Raw genomic sequence first — 27,952 nt, 5'->3', positions numbered from 1 at the left:
TGCAGTGACGTCATTTCAGACCATACGAGTAGATAAGCTATGCAAAGATATCTCTCAATAGAAACAGTCTCGCCAAAGTGCTGCAAAGAACAAATACAGTACACGTACATCCTAAATAAATATTGTGAAAGGACAGAGCTTGTTCAGCGGAATACAAAAAATTCTGGTCTTTATGCTTTTATTAATTATATTACATTCAAGTATGTATCCTCTTCACTCGCAGTCTCAGTTACCTCTCTGCACATTATCGTTTTTAATATATCATATTTTCTTTTGTGTCCATTAACAATGTAAATGCTTTTAGTATTGTTTGTTCTTTTTTCCCAAACAAATACTGCCAGGTGATTTCATCGTCTGAAAAAATCTGCCCTGCGATGGACTGGCGCCCTGTCCAGGGTGTACCCCCGCCCAACGCCCAATGAGAGCCGGAGATTGGCACCGGCAGACCCCCGCGACCCTGAACAGGAATAAGTGGGTCTGAAAATGAATGAATGAATGAAAAAATCTGTTGTGTAAACACATATCGTTATTCTCCTGTTTTGATTTGACTAGTTTTGCCTGTCCCCGCCGGGCTCACCCGGATGTACATCGATACCGAACGTAGTCATTCCTCTTTTATCTATCTTCATTTCACGTGTTTGTGGACAAACTACTTTTAAATTAGGTAAGTTGATGTCTGGTTTTTGGTGTGTAACTAATTGTGTGTATTTAAAAGAAAAAGATTGAAAATATTCACGTCGTATGTTTCACAGGGGTTATGTGCGCTTATTTAGCTTAGCACTCATCTTGACTGAAGGCATGCATGCACCCGCTGCAGTTATTTATTAATTTATCAGTTGAAGTGCATCGTTTACAGTCAGCCTTGTCACTTCTGTCCACTCTAGTGAATATCAGTTTTTGGTCTATATTTTACCTTTTTTAAATTAGCGTAGTAATTCCTGTCAGGCTTTATTGAGCCTTTCTAAAGTCATATATGCTGTTAGGCTGGATTATGGAAACGTAAGTGATGTGGAAATAAAATGTATGTCGCAAAATGCCAGGAAGAGCGAAAGAGTAAGTCAAATAATGTAATCATAGTTGTTGTAGTGTTTTTTTTTTTTTTGTTTGTTTTTTTTTAATCAAAGGTTAACATGCATTTTTTTTTACCAGTTTAATAATACAAATTATTAAACTGGTATTTGGGTAAAGTTAAGCTTTTTTTTTATGATTAGGAAATACATCAGCCGCTGTATGAATGCCGATTGAAGTAAGAACAATCTAGTATTCATTCATGCATTCATTCATCAAAATTGGGGTTGTCCTGATCCGATATTGATATCGGATATCGGTCCGATATCAGCCAGGAAAACGAATATAGGATTTTATCGGACTGCATCTAAAATCACAGATAAAAGTGCTCCGATATGTTTTTGTCCCCTCCCTCAGTTGTTCCCACCATATACTGACAATAAAAATAACTGAAGTGAACTTGAATTGTTGACTATTGTTTTCTGAGTAACATCACTTGATCAAGCCTTTCTAACATTCCACACTACTAAATAAGTAATAAAAGTATACAATTCATGCTGATATCAGATTGGATTGATATCGGTACCAGCCAATACTCAAGGCTGCAATGTTGGTATTGTATCGGATGTGAACGGGACATCCCTAATCAAAATGTCATTAAAAAAAAATCTATATATTTATCACAAAGAAATGTAAAGAAAAAAACGATTTTATAATAAAGCTATTTTTTCTTTTAAATTTTGTTTCATTTTATTTCATTTTACAATTTCAATGATTGTAGCTTCAAAATGGTAGGAAATCAACATTTTAAAAAAAAATGTTAAAGTTAAATTGATAGATGCATTTTTTTATAGGATATACTGTAAAGGCATACGATAGGTTCATGTAATGGTCAGACCATAGTTTTATTGTAGGTTTTCACAGCAATAGTTTTGCTTTAGCTTTGGGGAATTAATGATGTTGTTGTCCCAGTGAAATGATATGTAACATAACGAAATTCATTCTTCTTTAGTTCATTCATACTCGCTGATCCACAGGGTTGCTGGAGCAGCCTATAGTAGCTGGTTCAGAATGCAAAACAACTTACACCCCGTTGTAACATGCAGACAGGCGATCACAGTCAGTCACCCATTTTTGCCTTTTCTTATTTGTTGCTATTAGATTGGGTAATGCTTTCAGTCAGCTTATTTCCTGTTAATGAGTATAACTTTAGAAAAACACGTTTTTGAAAAGAGGCAAAGCAATGCACCTCCAAATCTAACTTATATTCTGCATTTCCCTTCAAAATTGCTAACCTCAATTTTAATTAATTTACATTGGCTGTCATGTTGACATTTTTATATGGGAATTAATAAACTACAAAGGAGTAGTACATAAAATTTGGCCCTTAAGCTAAAGCGCACCTCTGTGAGCTGCCCACTGCTCCTCATGGATGGGTTAAAAGCAGATAGCACATTTTGTATGTGTACATGTACATATATTACAATAAAGTATATTCTGTTCTAAGTTTGTCAGATTGCAAATCGATTGTATAATCAATTTACGCTTCACATAATCCTCTAGAATGAGCATATTTGCATATGTGAATCTAAAACACTGCAGGGTTGGGTATTCATGATTACCTCAATCTCTAACCCTCTCATACAGTATGTAAGAACAATAGACGTATGGCATGAATCGCTCTCCAATTCACTACCGGTGCTGTAGTTTCCCTATGCCTCCAATATGTTTGTGCGCATAGGTCATATTTACCATATAGGAGCGCACATTCTCATGCTAGGTTTATTTGCAGAAATTAAAAATGTTATGCACATCTTTAAGGCCCCAGGGATGTTTACACAGGTAGCTGATTTAATGTAGATTGTTTCTCTGCTCTTCTTTCAGAAGCCATCAGTCATGCTGCCGCTGAAAGAAAAGGACAAGCCCATTGCCAGGAAGCTGCTGACCGCTGGATGCTGCGCTCGCTGCGTCCTCAGATTCTGCTGTGTCAGCACACAGGCCTCCTACAGGCAGCCTTTGCAGGTGCAAATCTAACCATTTTTTTTATTCACGTAACAGTTCCAGTGTCGCCCAACTTATAGTTGAGACTTTATAAAATGAGATCTGCTTTTTGCTTTTTATTTAGTTCTTGGCATAGTTGTCATTATTACACCCTTCATCTGCTGTAACATTAGAACTCTAAAACTGTTTTATTATTGTAGTTTTTATTTGCTCTTCAAATTTAACTAGTGCAGTGCCCATAGGAAGTACTGCTGGTCAATATTTACTGGGTGATTATTTTTTTTTAGGATATTAGATTCATTTTAGTGGTTTTTTTAAAAGCTCTTTGTGCAGTCACTCCTGTGCCTCACATTTCCGTTCTTTCTCTGCATGTCGATTTTTTTGGCATGGTACAATCAAAAGTGATATGTAGAATAGTAGTAGTAGTAGTAGTAGTAATTGGAGTGCGTGCGGCTCATGTCCTGTTTGTTTAACCTGCGTTTATCATGACATCAGTTAGATCATTCTGATTGGAATTCTGATGATATCACTCTTATCACTGATATCATCAGTGTTCTAAAACAATGTGGGCCAGAGCCAATCACTGGAGAGCCCACCCCCACACCCCACCCATTTTGGAACATTGGTATATTAGAACATTAGAATATTAGAACATTGGGCCTACCTCTCCAGCGATGATGTCGTCAGTCCTACCTCTACATTGATGATGTTATCCCTATGTTCCAATGATGTCATCCTTATGTTCCAATGTTGTTATCCAGTCACTTGAGAGCCCACCCTCACGCCCTCAGCTCTGTCCGAATTACTCCAAAATAACGGATGCACACACTCAAGGTATTTGGAAGCCGTTGACAAAGTTTCAGGTCGATCAGATACCGCGCCGGGGAGATATTCTCTCCACACACGCACACACACACACACACACACACACACACACACACACACACACACACACACACACACACACACACACACACACACACACAGATGTTCCTTGCTTTTATAGATAGATAGAGAGATGTTCTTCATATCAAAATGGTGAACACATTGTTTTTTCACATATTAGAACTCACTTGATTTGATCATTATTATAACAGAATAACTGGTTTTATTGCTTTAGGTGTCTAACAACGTGCATAATCCTGAAGCCAAAAACTCTGTTGCCTCATCTTTATTTTGTGATAGGAAATACTCAAGAAACTTCAAGATTTTATTGGAGATTCAGAAAATGTCAAATGCCATGAGGCGCCAAAATACATGGAGACCATCAGCAGGGCCAATAATGCAGCAGTGATAGAAACACATGAAGATCCTCCGAACAAAAGACCTAAACTCGATCGCAGCGTGACTTTGCCTCAGTCAGAGGGGGACGCGTCCACGTCTGCTAATGTTGTGCCCATCTCAAAGGGAGAGACGTCCTGCGTCTGCCCAGTGTGTTTAGGAGTTTTACAGGAGCTATGTGGTGTGATCCAAGCCAAAAAGGTGTGTGGGGTGAAAAATATTCCATGCACTTTACAAATATGTGCAGTGTGTGCTTTATTAATTTTGTAAAGTTTTCCTGTGTTTCACAGATAGCTCAGACAATCAAGTCAGAAGACTATCAATTTGATACACTGGTGCTGTCGGTCTCTCTGCCTGCTCAGCTGTGTGTCCGAGAGGTCAGTTTTTATGTGCTTGCAGATGTGCAGTTATTCTTGGACTGGTTTTAACATAGTCTTAAACAGATAATTTAAACATAAAGATACAAGATTTTTTGAACTAGTGGAAGAATTTTGAGTTTAATGTGCTGTAATTTTGTCTTTTTGAGTTTTTAATTTGGGTTTTGGTTAATATCGGCCTGTTTATTCAGGCCTGAACCTCCACATTATGCATTCTTTATTAGCTGTGCTGTCTAATCGTGATGTGTGTAAGACTGCTATGACCCGAGTAGTAGAAAAGGCTGTATGTTATGTAGTTTTACCAAGGTCCAGTTTTTATTAGTGTAGCAAGATATACAATTAAAGTTGAAAATAATTAGTCCACTGCTACAAATGCAAACCTCCAGTGTTAATCGTAGTATGTTCACAATGATAAAAAGGAGGAATTTTAACCACTACTTTATTCTGCTATTTATTTATACTCTGGTTGTTTCTACTGCAGCACTCCTGTTGGCTCCATGTAAAGAAAGAAGTAAGGTACAATAACTGGTCTTAACACCTGCATGTAGAGCCTTACAGTTTAAACTGTCACCAATAAGGTTAAATAGTAGGTTCTCTCCTTACTTTCAGAGAGAAGGGCTTGGCATTAGACAAGGACGATGTCATCCAGGTGAAGGAAGCCTTCAAGTGGGTCATGCAGAACTTGCTCTTAAAGGAGCTTAGCGGAGTGGCTGTGGTGACCAAGGTCTGACATGCAGCTGTGGTAATGAGAAAACAATAAGCTCAATGGAAATCCAACCTTGATCTGAATTTGTGGCACTGTCTTTCTCCACAGAGTACGTTTGAAGTTGGCGTGGAATTCAATCACCCAGACACAGATGCAGACTGTCACTTCCTGTGAGCCCCAAACACTTGCTTAGAGAGGACATGATTCTTGATAATCTGTATTCCAAGACATGATCACGGGAATGCAAAACCATCTGTTTTGCAGTGAATTATATTACAAATTTGAAATCATGACCAGTTTTACATGGTAAAATAAGTACCAGTGTAAGATTGTAAATGGACCCCCATAGAATATGGGAACCCCCCCATTTTTTGGCATAGAATATGGGGCCTGTCATTTTACCCAGTGTAATATGGACTCCCTATATAGAATATGGACCCCCCCGCCCCAATTTTTTGCATTGAAATTTTTTTAACAACATGACTAAATATGAACAATGACACTAAAATACAAAAGATCATGTAATTTTTAAAAATCATAATAAACTTAAATAATAGCAACTGATTCTAAAAATGGAAATGGACCCCCCAAATAAAAGGTGAAAAAGGGAAAATTCAAATTCAAAAATATAATATTGTTCTCAATAAACTTATTACTGTTAACATGCCACTTTAGAAGCTTAGTCATACATTTTATATTGCTGTTTTTCTGTCGTCTGCACAGAGCAGCTGCATGTCCTGACTGCTTCAAACCCACAAAGAACAAACAGGTGAGGAAACAACAAGTTTGGACATTGGACATAGGTAATGGGATTGATCAACGGGTTGCCACTTTAGGTGGAAGAACAGAAATTGAGAGTTTGTAATAACTGAGAATGAGTGTCTCAAGTCTCTCTGGAGTTTAAGACCACTTCTCTTTCCAGTTGTCTTAGTTCATCCGTGATTTAGAGTTTTTGAGCATGAGTAGTCTCTTTGAAGTCCTGGCATAGCTTCTCAATGTGTGATCCTCTTTTTATGCTGACACTCACAACATGTCTGTGAATGATTTTCAAGTTCAAGCATAAGGGTGGAAACAACAAATGTGAAATTAATTAGGCATTACATGTTTTGCATTCCAATTAAATATGTATTTTGTGCCTTCTATTGCAAGTCAAACATTCTGCTTTAATGCTGACACAAATGTAAATGGTTTTTGGCTCCTATCTGCAGTCTGTGTTCACCCGGATGGCTGTGATCAAAGCTCTAGAGAAGATACCTGATGCCACATTTTTGCGGTACATATCTGTTATTAAAATCACTACTGAATGTTTTCTCAAAGGAGTAGTTTTCAATAATTTAATGTCTGCACTTTTCTCAGACAATACCCCTGTCCTCCAGCACAGCCGACCAGATGTTGCTATCTTCCGGACATCCAGTGTCTTCATTTGTCTGTCTTTATAGCAGGTAACAAAGCATCCCTTTTTGATAATTACTGTCTAAAAGTAATGTCATAATCACTTGGTTTTTTTCTAATGAGTCAGGGAGGTACAACAAGTTCTGCCGCAGTCTTCCACAGACACCTTGGCTGATTGATGGAGAGCGGAGGATGGAGTCATCAGTGGAGGAGCTGATTGCTGAACATGTCCTCTCAGCCTTTAGAGCTGCCGGTGAGTTTACAGTTGAAAAAGTATCTCAGCTGAGGTTCAGCAGGGACTGGTTTAGAGAGGGTTTCTTCTGAGAGAATCAAATATTATAATAATGTATTATTTATAATATAAAGGTGGTGTTCTTAATATGATGTCATCCCTGGCGCATGACATGAGCATGACTGACACAAGTTGTATGTATCTGTGATTGTACATCCCATAAACGTTGTACAGTCGGCGACGGCTAGTGCCCCTGTGGTTGGTGATCTAAAAGTCATGTTGGCTCAGATATATTCCTTGGTGCAGTGCTCTTTTGACTTAGGCGCAAGTGGCAAAAATGTACTCACACTTTCAATCTGCCAAAAGAGGACTGAAAGTGTAGAGTTAATTGTAGCTGCCCAGTGTGGCACACCTGACTTCCAGCTCACAGGGACTCTCTTTTGGCCTTACCTATTTTACTCCCTTGGGCCAGTTGTTCAAAGGTAATCTGATCAGATTTTGGTTATCGGATTGGATCAAATCTTGAAAATGGGTTGTTCAAAAAGGACATAAGGATTCTGAAATCGGATTAGATCACGGAATCCATACCTAGTTTTAATCTGGATCAGACCTTCAGTTTGTGTTGCTCAAAACGTTTCAGTAGGATTTGGATAGCTTTGATCCGAAAAACCAGGATTATCCTGATCCCAACAGGGAGTAGGATTTCAAGTTGGATTTCAGGAAGAAAATGTAGTAAAACTTTAAAATTGGTCAAATAAAACATTTGTATTATTTAGTGTCTATACTTTTATTTATATTTTGCACTTGACTTGTTTAACCGTTACAGTGATAAAGTAAAATAACGTAGACATTATTATTTGAAATGTTTCAGTCATCACTATCAATCTATCTATCTATCTATCTATCTATCTATAAAGCAAGGAATCTCTGTGTGTTTGGCTTTTCCTAAAATATCTGTGCGAATCAGGCTTAGATAGACCTGAGACTTTCAACATGGCTGCTGCTTGGTTCAAGGGTGTGCATTGTTGGATTGGTTTGGACTGCAATGAGACCGTTCATGAATTATTTCATAAAATTGTCTGAAATGCAGTTTTGCAGAACAGCTCAATGTTGACAGATTGTCATAATAACTCAGGATAAGTTGAAAGCTGCATAGAAACTACAGGAGTGACTGCACAAAGGGCTTTAAAAAATGACTAAAATGGGTCTAATATCCTAAAAAAAACACCCCGTAAATATTGACCAGCAGGTGTCCTCAGTGAGCAACGTTTGTAACTAAGATGAGTAATAGTAATTAAAAAATTGCATGTGCATTAGGAATTGAGTGTTTACAAGGTCATTTTAAAAAGGATTTAACTTTTATTCATAATTAAAGAGGAAATAAAGCTCCCATCTAAACCATCCATGAAAAAGCTACATAACCTCTCACTTTTTTATAGCATGACACTTCTTACTGGCACTGCACTAGTTCATTTCAAAGAAACAATCAATGCATCCCTGACTACACGTCCAGTCAGTTCCTCATTCTGACAGAACGCCAGAGGTTGGTTTTGTTCTTCAACAGGCTCAGGTGCATCATAAACACCATCACAGAGAGGGACATTGCATCTGGTAGCGATGTTGTGCAGGACAATACACGCAAGTATTATGTTGCATGCTCCCTGTGGTTCCACTCGCAAGTAGTTAAGGCATGCAAAGTGTCTCTTCAGAACTCCATTTAAATGCTCAATTGCACATCTTGTTGTGCAATGAGCAGTGTTGAAGTGTGGTTGCTGCAAGAAAAGGAGTCATCAGCCATGGTTGGACTAGATAGAAAGAAAGAGCAGAAGCACAGATACTCCAAGCAAAGGAACAAATCAAGCTGCTCAAACTGCAGCAAACCAAAGTAAAACTTCAGATCCGCCTCCTCAAAGCACGGCTTGAAAATGCTGGTCTCTCTTCCTCACATGAGGAGGAACCTCATTGTTTGTTTTGTAATTATTGGACATTTAGCCTTTTTATTTAAGACATTTTCAAATTATCCACAATGTATTTGTCAATGTATATTTGTTTTGTATTTGTTGTGGCTCAGCTGAGGAGTTGTAAAAGAAATCATGAATAAAAGTGAATGTTTATTTTTGTGTTTTGTCTCAAAATAAAAAACACTTACAGTGATGCCATGTTGGCTCTTCTACCTGTTGTTCTTTACATAGCTATAGTAGCCCACAATGTTGTTCAATGTTTAGAGCACTGGTAATCTTGAAAACTGTGTATCTGGATCAGGTTGATCCAATCCAATGGTGCTTTGAAAAATCGGCATAAAAGTAAGAAGGATTACCTGATCCTGGGTAGCAAAAAATGGGATTTCCAAATCCTGATAATTTTGATCCAGATTAAATGTTTTGAACAACTGGCCCCTTAAGATAAAATATGATCCAATGAATTATAAACAATACATAAATAATTACCTTTCAAATCCTAATCTAAAGGCTTAAATGAAGCTGTTTGGCTTCCATATGTTGCTAGTGTGGATACTTGGTTTTGTGTCTTCTGTCTTCATGTAGACCTGCATCTCCACTGTGGAAAGTGCTAGGTTTGTCTTTAGGCTACGAAATATGTTCCAAAATTAAACAAAGGACACCTATGAAGGTATCACTTTTGCTGGCACAGGGTGTACCTACTGTTTATAGATGGAATTAAATGGTGAAAAGCGATAACTTAAGGAAAAACAAAATAACCACTGATGTTTTCTTTTAATCAGGATTTAACTTCTCCTCATCTGGCAGAGAGGATGTGGATGTCCGAACGCTAGGCACTGGTGAGAATGTAAAACATTATTTTTCACTAACCCCATAGTTGAATTTTTTAAACTGAATTGATTTTTTTACAGGCCGTCCCTTTGCGATGGAGTTGCTGAATCCTCACAGGTCCCGTTTTAGCAGAGCAGAGATGAAGCAGCTGCAGGAGGTGATCAGTGACACTGACTCAGTCAGCATACATTTGGTATCAGGGCCTTCATTGGGACATTGCACCCTCTTGATAACACCTCTATGGAGCATTTCAAGCATTCGATTTCATAAATGAGGGTGAAGACTATTTTGAGAAACCAAGTAAAAATAACTTTAAACCTCTACACACCAAGCACAGCTACCTACGTACACCACACCTACATAATGAGCCATATCATAAAACAAACTTTTAAAATAATACATTACTCTCACCACAGATACAGAATATTTATAAACAGAATTCATCCTCCTTTCTTTGCACAGGATAAACTTCAATGACTTTCAGTTCCAAAAGTAAATATTTTCCTGTTTCCTAACATTCCTATGCATTGAGATGGAGAACAACTTTAGCATTCCTGTTTCCATTCACTTTAAGCTACAGTTGTCTGCACTGTTGACTCTGAAGGCTTAAGGGCAGATTTCTTGGACCATGGCAATGCCTGATGGCTAAAATACGATTGGATTTAAGCTCTAACAAAGTGCCAGCCTCCAGAAACCCAACCTGAGGCTGGATGCAGCCAAACAAAGAGGAAAGCTATGAAATGAAGAGAATACACTATGGAAAATAATTTAATACAGAATTATTGCATTGTGATGTTGTTTTGGCTAGCAGAGAAGGCCTTTTGGGCCCAAACGGCCTGTCACTTGTATTCATGTAGTACACTTGATTCTGAAAAAAAGAATGGACACGTTACATGGAGGCTGAGATTTTCTTCTCAATAAAACAATGTGTTGTACAGTCTGACTTATACTCTGCATTTTTTTAGTGGTTGTGTGAATGCCATAAAAATAGAAAATTAACCTCACTATTTTTGTTCTGTTTTCAGACCATTAACAAGTCTTCAGAGAAAATCAGAGTGAGGGACCTACAGATTGTTAGCAGGTCAGTGGAATAAATGATGTACAAATAAAATACAACCATTTATGCAAAGGTTTGAGGTCTGTATGTGCCGTGTTCTGTTTAAAATGCAGAGAGGCAATGAGTCGGATGAAGGAGGGCGAGGAAGACAAGTCGAAGTCTTATACAGCTCTTGTGTGGACCCACAAGTCAATCCAGGAAGAAGACCTTGCTTTTATCCACAACATTAAGGTCACTTTAACACACACACACACACACAAAATATTTTGATTGGATTCCCATTAATATTAACAATTATTGTAAACTCGGAGACCAAAATGTACTCTTGGATCTAATGTATTGTCAAAAATAATTGATCTGTGTTAAACATTTACATATTTTTATACGTCTAACTGCCAAAAATCTCACACTGTCTTCACTGGCATACTCATTTTATATATGCTGGTGTCTTTCTTTCATCCTTGTCATCTAAGCCAATCAGAGATTTCTCTGTAAGCTTACACAGAACAGGCCCAGTTTTCACTCCCCCTTGCATCAATGTCGTCCTTTTAATAACTTCACATCTTTCCACACAAATGTACCGTTTATTCATAAATGCGAGAATTCACATTAATAAATGTACACATCTAAATCAGAGATGAGCCACTTTTATTACAGCGGCACCTAAAATTGTGATTGTCTAAAGCAAGTACCACATTATCAACATTAATGTCAGCATTTAGAATAATGACCAATTTGAACAATAATATGGGAAAGAACAAGGGGTTTTGTTAGGTATAGATTTTCTAATAGGGCATTTTAAAGGTTTTAAGCCACATTTGTAAAAACAGTGGAGGATCCCTTTAAGTACAAATATAAACCAGACAAAAGTGATTCATGAATTTTAGAAAAGAAAAAAATCACCATGATGACAAAGCATTTATTAAAAGCCATGAGGTAAGTGCACAAATACTGTTATTGGAAATTACCCTATTTTAAGAAAAGTGAAATGCACAATGTCACATTTGATTTGTTGGCAGGTGCCAGTAATATTGCCCCCATGTAAAACTACACAATGTTCACAATCAATTTAATTCAAAACAGCTTTATTGGCATGAGAAACAAGTCTGCATTGCCAAAGCAAGTGTGACATTGAACAATATACACACAAAAATAATAAATATTTGAAATAGCAACATTTGTGTTGTGTGAAACAATAAAATAGAATAAAAATAGGGTTTCACTATATATATATGTAGATCAACATTTACAATGATATTAAGTGTTATAAAAGGGGAAAAGGTTATGTACAGGGTTTTACATATAGCATATACACACACATATGCATCCGGTTATACAAGTACATACTGTATATATACATTCATGCATGGGCAGACTATTTATACATGTACATAAATGAAGTGAGAGGGTCTATGGGGACTGTAGGTCATTAGAGTTCCATTTCCTGTCACAGCAGTTTCTGAATCTTACTGCTGTGTTTGCACAATGCTGGACTTCCCCAAGCAGGCAGGGCAGTTTGTGGACATCAGACAGGTTCTGAAAGTCTTTGTGGGTGTGTGTGATCATGATCAGGGGGAATAAGTGTCGCTGAGGTCCTGGTACTGGGGGCAGGAGGTCAGGAAGTGCAGTTTGGTCTCCACCTGGCCCTGGGTGGAGTGGGTGCACAGTCTGTCCCCTCGGTGGAGCCAGGTCTGTCAGTGTCGGCTTTTCTCTATGGCTAGGCTGTGCTCGCTGAGTCGTACTGGGTCATGGTTTTCCTGAGCTGTGGGTTGGTCACAGTGTTCAGGTATTCCGCCATTGTGTAGTTCCTGTTTAGATCCAAGTAGCCTTCCAGTTTGCTCTGGGTTTGGGTCGATTCTTTCCAGTGGTTCAGGTAGTTTTCCTTTTGTTTTCTTATAATAATGTGGTTCAGTCTGGTTGGGGTTCTGTGTGAAGGTTCTGCTTGTGTTTGAGTGGGCAGTCCTAGAACCAGCTGGCTGAGAGTGCATCTGTCTATGGTCTCTCTGTAGGTGAGAGTGCTGGGCTCACTTTCCTTGAGGTGAAAATAGAATTTGAACGCTCTCTTTTTACTCTTTTAATAATTACAGGGTATTGGCATAATTCTGCTCTGCATGTATTGTTAGGTGTTTTCCGTTGGACACAAAAGATGGATTTGCAAAATTCTGCATGCAGAGTCTCAGTTTGGTGTTTATCCCATTTATTAAAGTCTTGGTTAGCGACTGGACCCCAGACATCACAACCATAGAGTGAAATAGGTTCTATAACAGAGTTTAATATTTTAAGCCAAATTTGAATAGGTATGTCTAATTGCTGTTCTTTTTGATGACGTAGAATGCTATTCTGACCATGTCCCTCTGGTGTTCCACAGCTTTATTGAAGTTTCCTGGAGAGCAGTGCCCGTATTCACAAAACATCCTAAGGCTAAAAGTAGCTCTTAGTGACGTCACTCTTAGAAAAATCTTAGAATTTCTCGAATTTTAGGATTTTTCTCAGAATTTTTCCTTGTTAGGATAAAAGTAATTCACAAAGCATCTTTGACCCTAAGAGACTTCCTAAGGTGAAAAACTGTTAGGAGTGGTGAGAACGACTTTTAAGAAGCCTAAAAGTGTCTTAAACAGAGAGGAAGACAGAGAGGACGGAGAGATATTCTCTGTATGTTTAACGACAGTGATTTAATAAGACGCTATCGGCTTATATTTATTATTATTATTATTATTATTATTATTATTATTATTATTATAGTGTTTCTGGTTTGTTTTGTTTTGTTTTTCACACCATCCACCAAGTTGTATTGTTTTAAACTCTAATTGGCAATAAAAGTATTCTGATTCTCACATAGCGTAACGTAATAGCAGCTTTTTATTGCTGCACGATGTGTTTGTTTTCTTCTCTGTGTGCTGTAATCTCTGTCCTCGCTTTGATTGCAGCAGGTAATAGTGCTTCACACTCGTATCTTGTGCCACACAGGAGAAGGAACGATGTGTTGATTAGCAGTGCCAGCAATCACAGTAATCACTGACAGCTGCGTCTGCTCCACCATTAATATTAAATACATAAAGCGGTAAAATTACCAACGTGGACAGTTAACGACAATAAATAAATCAATACACTAATCGGCATGTGAATGAGGTTCAAACATTTTAAGCTGTGTACAAATTAATTTAATTTAGCGAATTAAATGTATTTCATGATTACGCATTTCTTAATGCAGTCCAAGTATGATCAGTTGATTTTCATTCTACATTCATTACTAGGAGCACAGTGCACTTTTTTTCCTTTTCTTTTTTTCCCCTTTCTATAACAACCAATCACAGATTTTAGCAGACTGCATCATACCCAGCAACAGGGTCAACCACACTTCCTCACTAAGATAAAAAAAAGTTCTGTCAACCATTTTATCAGAGTTGCGCTGAGAAACTTCCTGAATCACTCAGATTTCTTGCTAGGAATTTTTAGGCTAAGTTAGGAGCTCTCTGAGGAGACTCTGAGTAGCTTTGTGAATATGGGCACTGGTGTTCAGGCTAAGGTAAGTGTAGTTTTTGGTTTGTTCTAGGGCCATCTTATTTAGGAAGTATTTGTGTTTGGGGTGCTGGGGGCTGTGTTCTTTTTGGAATATAATTACTTTAGTTTTGGAATGGTTCACTTGAAAGGGCCAGGTTTGGGAGGATTTGTGCAGAAGGTCCAGGTGTTGCTGTAAATTTTCTTTGGTTGGTGACAACAGCACCAGGTCATTGGCTCTGCCAGCAGGACAACATGACTGAGACATACTGTATATGCAAACATAGAATGATATGTAAATTTGCACGTGTAAGCATCAGCCACTTGAGGTTCCTGTTCAGAGCAGACGAGAAATCTGCACTTTTAAAAGTCACCATTCTGATCCCAGTCATCTAGCTTTCACAATTCTTCTTACTTATTCAATTCAATTCAACTTTATTTATATAGCGCAAAATACAACAAAGTCATCTCAAAGCGCTGAACAAATTACAAAGTCCATAGTAAAAAGAAAGAACCCAACAAGAGCCACATGAACAAGCATTTAGCGACAGTGGGAAGAAACAACTTCAGAGGTGGCAGCCATCCGCCTCGACTGGTTGGGGTTAGTGGACTGAAGGGCAAACAGAATAGGATAGAAGGATAGTCCAACCGAGTGTCCCAGACTAGTTGCGCCATGAACCATTGATCAGTCCATCCAAGTGTTCCAGACTAGTTGAGCTGCAAACCACCGATCAGGAACCGCCAGCTCCTGCATCAAGACACCTGAAACAGAAAAGAGAGCCGTCGGAGGGCGAGGAGAAGGCACAGACTGCAGGAAAAACATGATACACTGATTCCTAGTGGTTAGGTTAATATTATTATTAAACGTCTTGCGACTTCCGCCATGCTCTGTTATGCTACCACTGCAGATGAGGTTTCGTCTTGTATTGGGTGCACGTAGTGATCTCAGCGTTCACTACAGAGGGGACCTTGTCTGCTTTAAATTATCGTAATTATACGATGTACGCTTTAGTAAATAAGTAGGTTTTGAATGTAATCATCTCTCGCAATGGTCTGAGGTGCTGACCATTGAGTGTAATGGTCTGTGATTGTGACCAAAACAGCGAGACCAAGTCAGTTTTAGGTTATTGCTATTATACAGTATACGCTTTAGTTTTGAGTTTACTTTTAAAGGTGGAGAGAGTATCAGCCTCTCGTCCTAAGACTGGGAGCTGGTTCCATAGGCGAGGAGCCTGGTAGCTGAATGCTCTGCCTCCTGTTCTACTTCGAGACACTTTAGGAACTTCCAGGAGACCAGCAGACTGAGAGTGGAGTGTTCTGCCCGGACGATAGGGCACTAACAGGGCTTTAAGATACACAGGAGCTTTATCATGTAGAGCTTTGTATGCTAGCATCTCGAAGCTTTTCCATTTTTATCAATTCTAGCAATCAATTATGACACGTCAATCAAAATTGCTTGAAATCCTAAAAGGTTTTATTCGCTACAAAACTGTCTAGAATTTGATTTTCTTGATTGTTTTTACAGGATCTTGTTGTGGACCAGAAAACTCCTCTAAGGGTCTTACACAGGCGTGCGCTGGCTGTCCGACCAAGGGTCATCCACAGCATGAGCACGCGTTTCCTGGACTCTCATCACTTCTACTTAGAGCTAAAGACTCAGGCTGGAACGTATCCTTACCAAACCACATAGACACTGAAGGCTATTTCTACATTCTTTGTCTGGTAACTATTGATGTGGCTCTCATTTGTATCATCTTTCACTCATTGGTTTTTGCCAAAATCACATAAAACTACAAATATTTTAAATATTGAATAATAATAAAAAGCTTTAGTAATAATAATTTAAAAAATGCATTGTGTACTTATCTTTCAATTAAAGAACTACCAGTACTTTATTATTAATTTTAAATTTTCTATTTATAGTCATTGCTCTGACTACAGAGTACAACCTTTTGAGAAGAAATCCTCAAGATGAAGACATACAGTATTGTGTTCTCCTTAAATGTTTGCCAACAGTTACATCAAAGAGTTTGTGCATGGTGACTTTGGTCGCACCAAGCCCAACATGTGCCAGCTCCTAAACTCAGACACCGACATCCTGGAGTTGGACGTAGAGGTGAGAAAAATGTGTATAGTGTTTTTTGGAAGCATTTAAGATAGAAATAGTTCAAGGAGCACATTTAGGGGCAGATTTACTAAGATCTCATATAAAGGGCACAAAATCTCTTTCATGCCTTAATACTTTGGTGGTGCTATTACCTTACCTTACCTGCTGCGCTGTACTTACTAGGAATGCAGTGCAAATCTGTGCACAATTAGACATGGTTTAGACCACATTATTTCAATGAGCATTTTGCATGTTCAACAAAGAGAATCCAGGATAGCTTAGTGGAAGAAAGCTAAAAAATAAATTTGAAGCCATTGAATCAGAGGTGAAGTGGAGGGATTCGAGCTTCCTTGGGTGCCCTCTGGGGCCACCTCACTGGCTGGTCTTGTGGGTCCTTGGTGGGGGGCAGGCCTCCAATAGCGGCTCATACACACACATCTGTTGTGGACGCACACGAATTCCTGGGGCTTCGTGATAGCTTTCGTTGTGATGTACAGTAACGGAAGTGTTTGCTCTTTGACAAATAGCTCTGTTACACTTTGAGGCACACATCTACTAACTCTGTTCACTCTTATCTTTATCGTGTTTGAGCCTTGGGATGTTCCCTTTAATATTTTCTCCACATTTGCCACTGCTCCAAGACAGGAAATTTCACTCAACTGCACAATAGTAGTAGTAATAGTCAATTGACAACCCAACCAAAAAGGCCTTTCTCTCATCCGTCTGTGTCCTGTCCACCCTAACCCCTTTACCCCTTTCATTTACCCCTCACTTGGGTGCAGTGTTGGGCAATTTACTTTCAAAATGTAATACATTACATATTAGTAATTACTGTAGTTACATTACAATATTACTGTCTCTGAATTGTAATGCATTACACTACTTTTGTGTTACTTTCACCAACATAACCACAGAAGTATGACTAGTATTCTAAAATGCTATAATATAGTTTATTGCAGCTGATTATATTAATATAATATGCACAGTGATGGCTCATGGTGCAATAAGTAACAATGACTGTCAGAATCACAAAAGCGGACAAAGTTTGTTTGGTAGGTTATGATAAAAATATCTTAAATATTTAAAGTCTAGGCTTATTCATATGAAACACAATCTCTTTCTTTTTGTTTCTTTTCTTTTATTCTCTTTTTTAATGCACTGTTTTTTACTGCTGCTAACATGGTGACCAGTAAAATTGTAACACTATTTTAAATGAGCGCTCAATACAAACATGTCACGGGATAACATAACCACCAGTCAAATTGATGATGGTGGCGGCTGCTCCGATCGACTCTGCTATTGTTTTTAGCTGCAAGCTAGCGGCATTTCTACTGTGAATGTCTCTACAAAAATCACTTCTAAACCAAAAACTTTTACAGTGCACATTTAAGAGCAGGAATCTAATCTGTATGCGCCTTGTCTCAGCCATACGCCAGTGTCACGTACTGAGTTTGTGTCGCTGTTTGAAATAATAACACGCTAGATAGCCGCATGACCCAGTGACCATACTGTATCGTATGGTACCACTCTCTATAACAACGTTAGCTTACCTTGTCATTGCTGGCGTTGGTGGGGATTTTTCCATCCTCACTTCACTTGGTTCAAGTATCACTGCAGACTGAGATAAACTTAATTTCTGCTGCTTTGTGTGACTCTTTTCTACACTTTCGTCCTCTGTTCTCTCTCTCTTGGCCACGCCTGCATCTCTCTCTGTCAACTTGGTGTTAGCGTGGCACTTGTCCAGGTGTTTCTTCAAGTCACTGGTGCTGTTTTTCACATCTCAGGTTATAATGCGTTATAACCAGTGTTACTCAGATTTGTAATGGGTATAATATTACAAAAATTTTATTAGTAATGCATTACATTACTGCATTACAGCAAAAAGTAATACATTACTGTAATTGCGTTACTCCCACTACTGCTTAGGTGTAACACTACCCTCTCTTCTTACGTCTTCCCTCCAATAGGGTCTAGATTACCCTTCCTTAGGGAGCGCCGGTTCAATAAAAGAAATTGATTCATTTATTTCTTGCAAGAAAAACAGGAATAGTTGTCACAAAATGATTGCCCTACATGTTGGGTCAACGTATAACAACAAATGCAGACACGGTAAAAAACAAAACAAAACAAAAAAAAAAATGAGCATTACACTTTTTAACATGGCTTCTATGTTTAAGATCAAACAAACAGTTATATGCAGAAGTACCAACTCTCTGATCAGAGCTACAGATTTACACTTTAACTGCATGCTTATTTCTGTCTCAACCTAGTGTGTGAGAGCCTGTGCACTGACCGACATGCTCATGTGCATCCTACTGCTCAAATGATTGCGGAGCGTGTTTGTCCATTTACACTCTATAAGTGTAAGAAAAATGAACCAGCTACTAGGTTAGGGGAGTAAAAACACTTTTCACTGTTCAGTGTCATTCTCTCCGCTCATTCACTGTAAACATCACCACGTTATGAACATACTGGAGCACTTTCAGTATGGAATTTGGTAGGAGTGTGACAATATCACGATACCGCAATATATTGTGACATTTTTTTCGCACGATTGATTATCGCTAAGCATCGATTTAAAAAATAATCTTTTTTTTTTTTTTTTTTTGGGATTCAAGATTTATTTACATAATGATAATAATAATAATAATAATAATAATAATAATAATAATAATAATAATAATAATACATTTTATTTAAAAGCGCCTTTCAAAACACCCAAGGACACTGTACAGGGCAGTCATTAAAATAAACACAATAAAAACAGCAGAATAAAAACAGATAAAAACAAGTGCAGCCGAATAAAACAGAGTACAGTATTGGTGTGGTGAATGTGTGTCGAGATGGAGTAGGATTGTCTGAAGAGGTGAGTTTTGAGTTTTGATTTGAAGAGTGGGAGGTCATGGGGGAGAGAGTTCCAGAGCTGGGGGGCAGAGTAGCTGAATGCTCTGTGCCCCATGGTGATGAGTTTGGCCAGAGGTACAGAGAGCTGGAGAGTGGAGGAAGAGCGGAGTGTGCGGGCAGGGGTGGCAATGTGGAGGAGGTCAGATATGTACGGAGGGGCCAGGTTATGAAGTGCTTTGAAGGTGATGAGGAGCATTTTGAAGTTGATCCTTTGTTTTATGGGAAGCCAGTGAAGTTGTTGTAGGACGGGGGTGATGTGGTGAGTGGAGGGGATCCGTGTGATGATTCGTGCTGCAGAGTTCTGGAGGAGCTGCAGTTTCTGGAGGGATTTGTTGGGGAGGCTGAAGAGAAGTGAATTGCAATAATCAATGCGGGAGGTGACGAGGCTGTGAACAAGGATGGCGGTGGTGTGGGAGATGAGAGAGTGGCGGAGACGAGAAATGTTCCGTAGGAAATAAGCGGACCGGGTGATGCTGTTAATGTGTGAATGGAAGGAAAGTGTACTGTCGAGGGTGACACCCAGACTCTTAACCTGAGGGGAAGGAAGGAGAGAAGAGTTGTTAAAGGAAGTATGGAAACTGTTGGATTTTGAGAGAGTGGATGAGGTGCCTACAAGAAGGACTTCTGTTTTGGAGCTATTGAGTTTAAGGAAGTTGGAAGAGAACCAAGAATTAATGTCTTGTAAACAAAGGGTAAGGGAGGAAGAGAAGAAGATGGTTTGGTAGAGAGGTAGAGCTGGGTGTCATCCGCATAGCAGTGGAAATGGATATTATGTTTACGGAGGATGTGACCGAGTGGGAGAATGTAGATGATGAAGAGAAGGGGCCCCAGGACAGAGCCCTGAGGCATGCCAGCAGGGACAGGGAAAGTGTTGGACTTATGAGTGTTGAGTTGGATGAATTGTGTACGGCCAGAAAGATAGGAAGTGAACCAAGCGAGGGAGGTGTGAGTGATGCCGATTGAGGAGAGTCTGTCAAGGAGAATGGAGTGAGAAATTGTATCGAAAGCTGCGGTGAGGTCGAGGAGAATGAGAATGGAGAGTAAACCAGAGTCTGAAGCTATGAGGAGGTCGTTGGTAATTTTCAGGAGGGCTGTTTCAGTGCTGTGAAGGGGACGAAAACCGGATTGAAACTGCTCGTAAATATTGTTCGTGATGAGATGATTGTGGAGTTGGGCGGCGACAGATTTTTCAAGTATTTTGGAGATGAAGGGGAGATTTGAAATGGGACGGAGGTTGTTGAAGTTGGTGGGATCTCGACCAGGTTTTTTTTAGGATGGGTGTGACTATGGCAGTTTTGAATGAGAGAGGGACAGTACCAGTGATGACAGAAGAGTGAATGATATTGGTGATAAGGGGGGCAAGTGAAGGGAGGCAGGATTTAGCAATGACTGTAGGGAGGGGGTCAAGCTGACAGGTTGAGGGTTTAGATTTGACGATGAAATCAGAAATGGCTTGGATGGTGGGGAGGATGAAGCCGGAGAATGTAATTGCCAGGGATGAGTGGGGGGCTGAGGAGTCCACTCCAGAAATAGCAGCTCCATGTGAGGTCAGTTGTTGGTGGATGTTGGATATCTTGGAGGACATGAGTGAGTTACAGAAGTCAGCAGATTGCATGTGGTGGGGGAGAGAGTCGGGGGGTTTTGTATTATTGGTGAGGAGAGAGAAGAGAGTTTTAGAGTTATATTGATTGGAGTGAATTAGACCAGAATAGTAGGCGGATTTAGCAGAGGAGAGATGATCTTTGTATTGTATGATGTGGTTATTGTACATAAAGCACTATTGGAGATACTTATTTGTTTACATTGGTATGTTGACACTTATTTACAGAAATGTTGCACTAAAATAGTGTCACTGGTCATAGGACACTTTTTCAATTCATTGTCTTTCAGAGATATAAAATAAAAATTGTATTTTTTCACTTTATCTTTTTTTTTTCTTGTAGATTATCGTAGATTAATTTCTGACCAATATATCGATAATCGCAGTATTGTATTGTATTGTATTGTGAGGTACCCAGAGGTTCCCACCCTAGAACTTGGTAATGTTTACACCATGTGTACTGTTATAAAATATAAAATATTTCTACATTGTGGACATCTCCATCTGTGTAAATCTGCTTACACTGGTCTTTCTTTGCTCCCTCTCAGGTTGACTGAAACCACTTGATAGGGGTGTCCCGATCCGATATCGATATCGGATATCAGTCTGATATTAACCCTTTTATGTAACCAATTGGTTAATGATAAATAGGTCCGTTTTTCTCATACCTACTGTTGCTGAATATTGTTCTCTGTTTGAGTAACATCACACGATCAAGCCTTTTCTAACATTCCACACAAAAAAATAAGTAATAATTTTTTTATTAAAGAAAAGAGAAAGAGAGAAAAAAAAAAGTATGTATGATTCATGCTGATATCGGATCAATATCGGTATCGGCCGTTACGCAAGGCTGCAATAGCTGTATCATATCGGAAATGAAAAAGTTGTATCGGGACATCCCTACCACTTCATTTTAGAACCTGACTTAAAAAAATGGATGGATACTATTTGCCGATCACTGATCTCTAAAATTTTGCTCTAAAGCAAGCAAAATCCGATCCATTTAATCTGATCGTCTTAACCTTAGTTAAAACCTATTAAGGATGCCCTTAGTTGGTTAGTGCAAAGTGCAAATAACTGGCTTTCTAGTCAATGAAAGTTCTGTCATGTATACACAGTGAATCACCAACAGGACTAGTATTAAAAACTCAGGTTTAGTATGAATTACATATGTTTTTGACAAATGTTTAATTACATGTACTTTTGTTTTTTGCTGTTTATTCTCAATAGTCCGTGGATGTGGACTGGCCTCCTGCCATTCCAGAGTGAACTCCTGCTCACGACTCCTTTTGACAGCTGGTCCATCATCTGCTGTCTTTAAAGTCATACACAGAAACTCGTGTGATTCAGATAGAGCTGTTGGGGTGTTCCTCAAAGACTGATCTGATTTTGTTTGGAAAGATGTGGTATTTTTATTTATGGTGGTGTTGCAGCATGTGAAAACTTACGTTATTTTTTTTTTAGGCAAACAACTGAAAGACAACATTTTCCTTAGTAATGTTTGAGCACAAAAATTTAATTTCTGCATATATTTGTGTGCCTTGAAATAATCTGTACAGTTTTGTGTATATTTGTGTAATTAAAAGTTGAGAAAAAGGTAATATTTCTATTATACATCCCCCCTGCTTCTGTTGTTTCTTCTGGTAGCTGTAACTATTATATGTGATCAATATTCAGTGCTGTATTAAAGTTCCACAGTTTATGAGCCACTAAGGGTTTAAAATATCACACAATGGATGTTGTTCAAAAGTTTCCCTCAAACTACAAGGCTGGAGCACACAAACTTTAAGAAACAAAACATAGCCATTACATAATGATTAGTGTAGCAAGTATGCTACTATTTTAGAATACCTAATATTCCTAATACAGTATCTAATCAGAGATGAATAATTTTACCTTGGAGCACCAGTCAGATTATAGCAAAGAAGTGAATTCTTACAGCTTTAGTGACTTTAGATATAGTCTTGCCTCATATAAAAACAGATTGATACATTTAGAAATTATTCAGTTTAATGACACATTTGGTGAAATGAGAGTGCACCAATGTTTGATAAATGTTCCGTGCAATGGAGTGTGAAATGATTTTTCACTGATGATTCTCCCTTAAAGGTGACCCTCTTTGTCCTTAAAGGAAGGAGAAGCAAAGTGGGAAAACAGAGGGTTGATTTTTTTTGAGGAGAAGAGGTGGAGGTCAGTCCTAGCGTTCCTATAACATTTGAGGAATAGTTGAAATACAAAGTTTATCTTTTGTTTGTCCACAATTCAAAAAGTTTGGAAGAAGTACATTCACACAAACTTAAGAAGTCTTAGTCACCCCACCCACTTTCTTTTGAGAAAATTGTGATCTTTGTCTGTGAAGAAGCAGAAGCAGGAATACTGCATAGCGAGGAAAGAGGTGTCTGTTAATCTGTTGTGTGAGTCCAGTGCTTAGGCATTAGTAGTGTTTCATTCCACAGCATCAAGTGGGTAAACAAACAAATAAAAATGGGTTATTTTTTTGGAGGGGGCAAAAATCACAAATAATTTTTGTGGTTTTTATTAAAAAAAAAGTTTGCGTGTCATTTTGTTTTAAAACATTGTATTTATTTTTAGTTAAACTGTTAAGTATTCAAACTTTGTAGTTGTGATGTGGCTTTAATGGACTTCCAAGAGAGTTTGAAACAACAAAGGTCTGTTGTTCTGTTGCTGAATAAGTTGACATTGTTTTATCTCATTTCATTATATTTAAACCCTCCACACCTTATTTTGTGTGGACAGTTTCAAAGTTTCTGTATTTTTCATTGTACCTATTTCTCATTATCTGATTAAAGCTTTAAATTGGCTTTCACTTTCAGAAAAAAGCTCAATTTAAAAGTATGAAAAGTCTGAACCACAAACAAAGAATAGGTAGCGGTAGTATACCATATGAGTTTGTAAGTCTTCCTGCTACTAATACATGTGACAATTTTTGTCTTTACTTCTTTCTTACTTCATCTTAATGTGTAGTCAGTCACACAGGATTGTTTTTTTTCTTTGGGACAAAGGAAGATAAATATTAATACTTGTTCAGGTAAGGGGTTTTGTGACTGGGATTTAATATTTATGGAAGAGAATTTATGACTGGGTGGTCATAAAATATTTATTTTGACATAAAGGACTTCAGGGCCTTTTTGCCTGTATCTGCATTCATCCCAGTGAGAAAAAGACCATTTTATTGTTTGACCGAACCCAGCCAGATTTGAAGAATGAAACAGTAATTACTGATTCATATCACCCTAAAAACATTTACCTGCGTCATAAGTTGAAGGAGAAGAATTTTCCTCCTCAAAGCAAAAGTCAGTGAATTGATGCAATAAAAGCCAACTACTGTGTTTTCCGTGGATTTGATAATTACATTATATGTTGTTTATGTTAACTGTGAAGGCTGTTTTTTGGTTATTCTGAAGTCAGCATCAGGTTGGTTTGACAGTTTTCTTGTCATGCTATGAAGCCCGACTTCACACAGTTTATTTCCTTTTCCAATTGTTAAAGTATCTATTCAACTCTTATTTAAGTTCTTGTGTGTCGATCACCTGGTCACAATGAGGCTTGAACAAGACTGATCAATTAACTTGAACGCAGCTACAGTAAATACAACTATATGTGTTGATGCATCAATCATTCTACATAGTTCAAGGGCGAAAATCAGACCAGTTACAGTCTAAACACGCTAAATGTCTAGAACTCAATTGTATGACACTTCAGTTGGTATTCAATATTAATGGCAAACATTGATTATTGGGAAAAGACTTTGAAACTATTTATTTAGAATCTGTTGCTTGTCATTGATTCTGTCTTTTCTATCCAAGGAAAATCTCATCCCTTACTTTAGTATGATTTCATAGAATGTTTTTTTTCTTCTAGTTGTTCCCCACAGAAATCCACAAACCATCAAAAAAAAAAAAAAAAAAAAAAAAAAAAAAAAAGGGGCATGACAGCAGATACCCTGAAATGTATTTCTTTTTAATTTAATTCAAAATAAATACTACCACGGCAATGCAAGTCCACTACTGGGTTCTTGCCCTAATGTTTTGGTAAGAAAACAAACAGGCAAATGATCAAAAACCTAAACAAAAGATGAAAACAAAGTTCAGTTAATGCATCCATCAGCATCAGCATTATCATCATCCTTCAATGACTTATGAGGTGCCTTTTTTTAACAACATACAATGTAATACTGTTTAAGATGACCAACATAAATAAAACAAACACTATGTTACAAAAAGCAGGGCACAGGAAAATGGAATGATGGGATTGGAACAACCTGATGAAACCAGCACTGCAAGAGGGACATTAAAAAAAAAAAAAAAAAAGGTCAAGCATGAAACCACTTTGATTATTGTTCTCTTTAGAACGAGGTGAAGGGAAACAATGCCCCACAGGTACAGTCACATCCCTTCATAGGGGTCAGTGATGTCAGGAAGGCAGAGGCGGAGTCTGTATCCATTGACGACGGAGAATGGAGTCAGGTTATCAACTTCAAAACAGAATCCAACATCAGTGGAATGGTCCAGTGTCTATTGGTTTTTCCCATGTTGTGGTTTTTGATGAATTTCTGTCACTATTTCTCACTAAGCTTGAATTGCAGTCACACAGGAATGTAACATATTTCAATCTTTGTTGTAAAGACCAAACAGAGGAAACTGAACAAAACGGCATCGCATATTTACATTAAGAAGTTTGGGGCATTGTAAGTTCCCTTGTAGCAGTCCTCACAGTCTTAGTATATTATGTGTGTCGCGGCTCAGTTTTCGTGTGATCTGTGTAACAGAACCAGTGATTCTGGAAAATGTGTAGATATTTGTAATACTGATAGAGGTCACAGGTATGAGATCCCCACATCTGCAGCTGGAAGTCTGGTTATAGCTTGTCATTTCACCACATTACATCATCTAAAACTGTCTGAAACTTTTCACAATGACTCTCTGACTTTCAAAATACCTCCACAGTAACAGGGAAACCCTGATCCTCTATAGTCCCTGTTTGATATGTCCTGGCCATAGGTCTCAATACCTTTACACACAAATGACAGTCTCCAACTTTATGAACTGACCAGGAAACAACATTATAAACCTGGAAACCACATTTTTTTTTATCTATTAAATCTTTATATGCAGGCATAGAAACCCTGAGGTGTTACGGTCAGCAGACTTTTCTCCAAAAACAAATCAAAGTGGGAGATTTCACAAGTAAAAAGCCAACATCACAATCCCAAAAACAAATCTTTTCGCTGTTATATGAGTCAAAAAGCACGTTATGAGAATGTCTATGTTGTTTTTATTTTATTTTTTTAAATTTTACCTAATGATGTAACTTCCTCTGAACAAGCACAGGTTTCAGTTAATAGGGACTTGCAGTGCAACCCTACAACCACTAGTAGGAGTTCAACTAGTACATTTGAACCACCAACCACCATAAAGCCACCACATATACCCGCTTATGTAATAAAAAATGCAGGAAGCCAAATCCCAATCCAACAGAAAATGATGCTTCTCATGTACAGGTCATCAATAATACACACAGAAAGACACAATCACAGGCGCACACATACACACACATTCACTTCTGGAGTCCTTCTAGAGACTCAGTCTGAGAAACCCAACACACGTTCTTTAACAGATAAATTCTTCTCACGCTAGAGAACATACAAACCCAGAAAATATGAATTTTAATCCACTTTATGCCAAAACAAAGGCAGCGTCACCTCTGCACTAGTTTGTTTGCATCTGTAAATGCCTGACCTGCATGTTGTCTGTTAGTTTTAGTTAGTAGTTATTTAAAAAATAAATGAGTCTAAAAACCCACAACTGTGGCGATTTTTGTAACTAAACAAAGCAACTCCATGAACCACTCACAAGAAATGTGATGATCAATGATCAGTTGCGAATACATGCATGTCTCTTTCAAAACAGTCAAAACACTCAAGTGACGAGATTTGCCAATTTTCAAGTGATGACAGAGAAAGCAAACATAAATAGAAATGAACTCAATTTGTACAAATGACTAAACAGATTTGTTGGTACTCAGTAAATTAAGAAAAACTAACAGTGGACCCTTCATTAGTTTTAAATGCAACAATACATGTATACTCAACACTAACTAATGTAAACCCAGATACTGCTTCAGAATGAGTGAAGGAATACGTTAAAATAAAGAAGAAAAATGAATAATAACCATATTTTCAATTCTGCCATGAGTCAGTCTGTAAGTTTACAGGGCGAGATATTGTTAGTCAGCAGTTATCAAAGTGTTTGAGTCACTGAACAGAGAAAATGAGAGAGCAGTCCTAGAAAGAAGCAGTTTCACGTTCCTCTGACTACTTCATATCATTGGCTAAGACTTAAACAGTACCACTGATGACAGATTGACAAGACAAATATAGAAATGATAACAAAATAAAGAGACAAATCAGGCTGGTAAACCATAATTGGTTTAAAGTTTCTTGTTTCGTTGAGCCCATTTTTTCAATGCAACAAACAAAACAAAAAGTGTTTTTCACAAAGCAATAATCTATATTATCATCTTGTCTGTCCCTCCAACCATTATATAAAATGGATAAATCAGTTAATGTATGTTGGGTGGAATGTACTTTGCTTTTGAGTGGTTGGCTGGTAATTTTTTAAATGTTGTGATGAAGAGAATGTTTTTATTTTTTTCATCAAAACTTTTCATGCTACTTAGCAAGCCAGGTTTATTTCTCTACAAGCAACAAGAGCTAAAAATACAGCTCAAGATTTTCCTCATTTTTCACAGCTTTCCCTTCAAACATGGCGCTAGGTGGAAAAACATGATGGGGACTTTGTTTCAAATTTAAAGAACAATAAATAAATACATAATAAAGTGGGCTCTAGGTTTTAGCAGCATTTACAAACATGACATTATTAGACGCCACAATTGAATGAGAAAACACACTTTCTGAACTTTCAAATCACACCAAATCCGATTCAGTTTGAGGTAAATCACTGACTTACATCCCATCTTT

At 38.0% G+C, this 27,952-nt stretch overlaps 1 protein-coding gene across 1 annotated transcript; it reads left to right on the top strand.

Moving 5' to 3' along the window:
* Window positions 1-233: 233 nt before the first annotated feature.
* Window positions 234-23,320, top strand: pus10 (pseudouridine synthase 10). Its single transcript, XM_028457416.1, has 19 exons — window positions 234-471; window positions 553-664; window positions 2,893-3,030; window positions 4,195-4,491; window positions 4,581-4,667; window positions 5,149-5,183; window positions 5,277-5,391; window positions 5,482-5,543; window positions 6,097-6,142; window positions 6,582-6,646; window positions 6,730-6,815; window positions 6,893-7,018; window positions 9,738-9,794; window positions 9,867-9,943; window positions 10,812-10,867; window positions 10,957-11,074; window positions 15,867-16,009; window positions 16,358-16,457; window positions 22,183-23,320. Exons 3-19 carry the CDS (start codon window positions 2,905-2,907, stop codon window positions 22,219-22,221), a joined length of 1,635 nt encoding a protein of 544 aa, XP_028313217.1. The 5' UTR covers window positions 234-471; window positions 553-664; window positions 2,893-2,904; the 3' UTR covers window positions 22,222-23,320.
* The last annotated feature ends 4,632 nt before the right edge of the window (window positions 23,321-27,952 follow it).

The sequence above is a fragment of the Gouania willdenowi genome, chromosome 1 (assembly GCF_900634775.1).
Source record: "Gouania willdenowi chromosome 1, fGouWil2.1, whole genome shotgun sequence".
Classification (NCBI taxonomy): Eukaryota; Metazoa; Chordata; class Actinopteri; order Blenniiformes; family Gobiesocidae; genus Gouania; species Gouania willdenowi.
Note: the sequence above shows the minus strand (reverse complement) of the source record. Positions and strands in the feature narration are given on the sequence as shown.

Coding starts and splice junctions, on each gene's coding strand:
- pus10 (XM_028457416.1), top strand. CDS start 2,905: ATGCTGCCGCTGAAAGAAAAGGACAAGCCCATTGCCAGGAAGCTGCTG. Junction 5,544..6,096: donor GATGCAGACTGTCACTTCCT/GTGAGCCCCAAA, acceptor TCGTCTGCACAG/AGCAGCTGCATGTCCTGACT. Junction 9,944..10,811: donor AGATGAAGCAGCTGCAGGAG/GTGATCAGTGAC, acceptor TTCTGTTTTCAG/ACCATTAACAAGTCTTCAGA.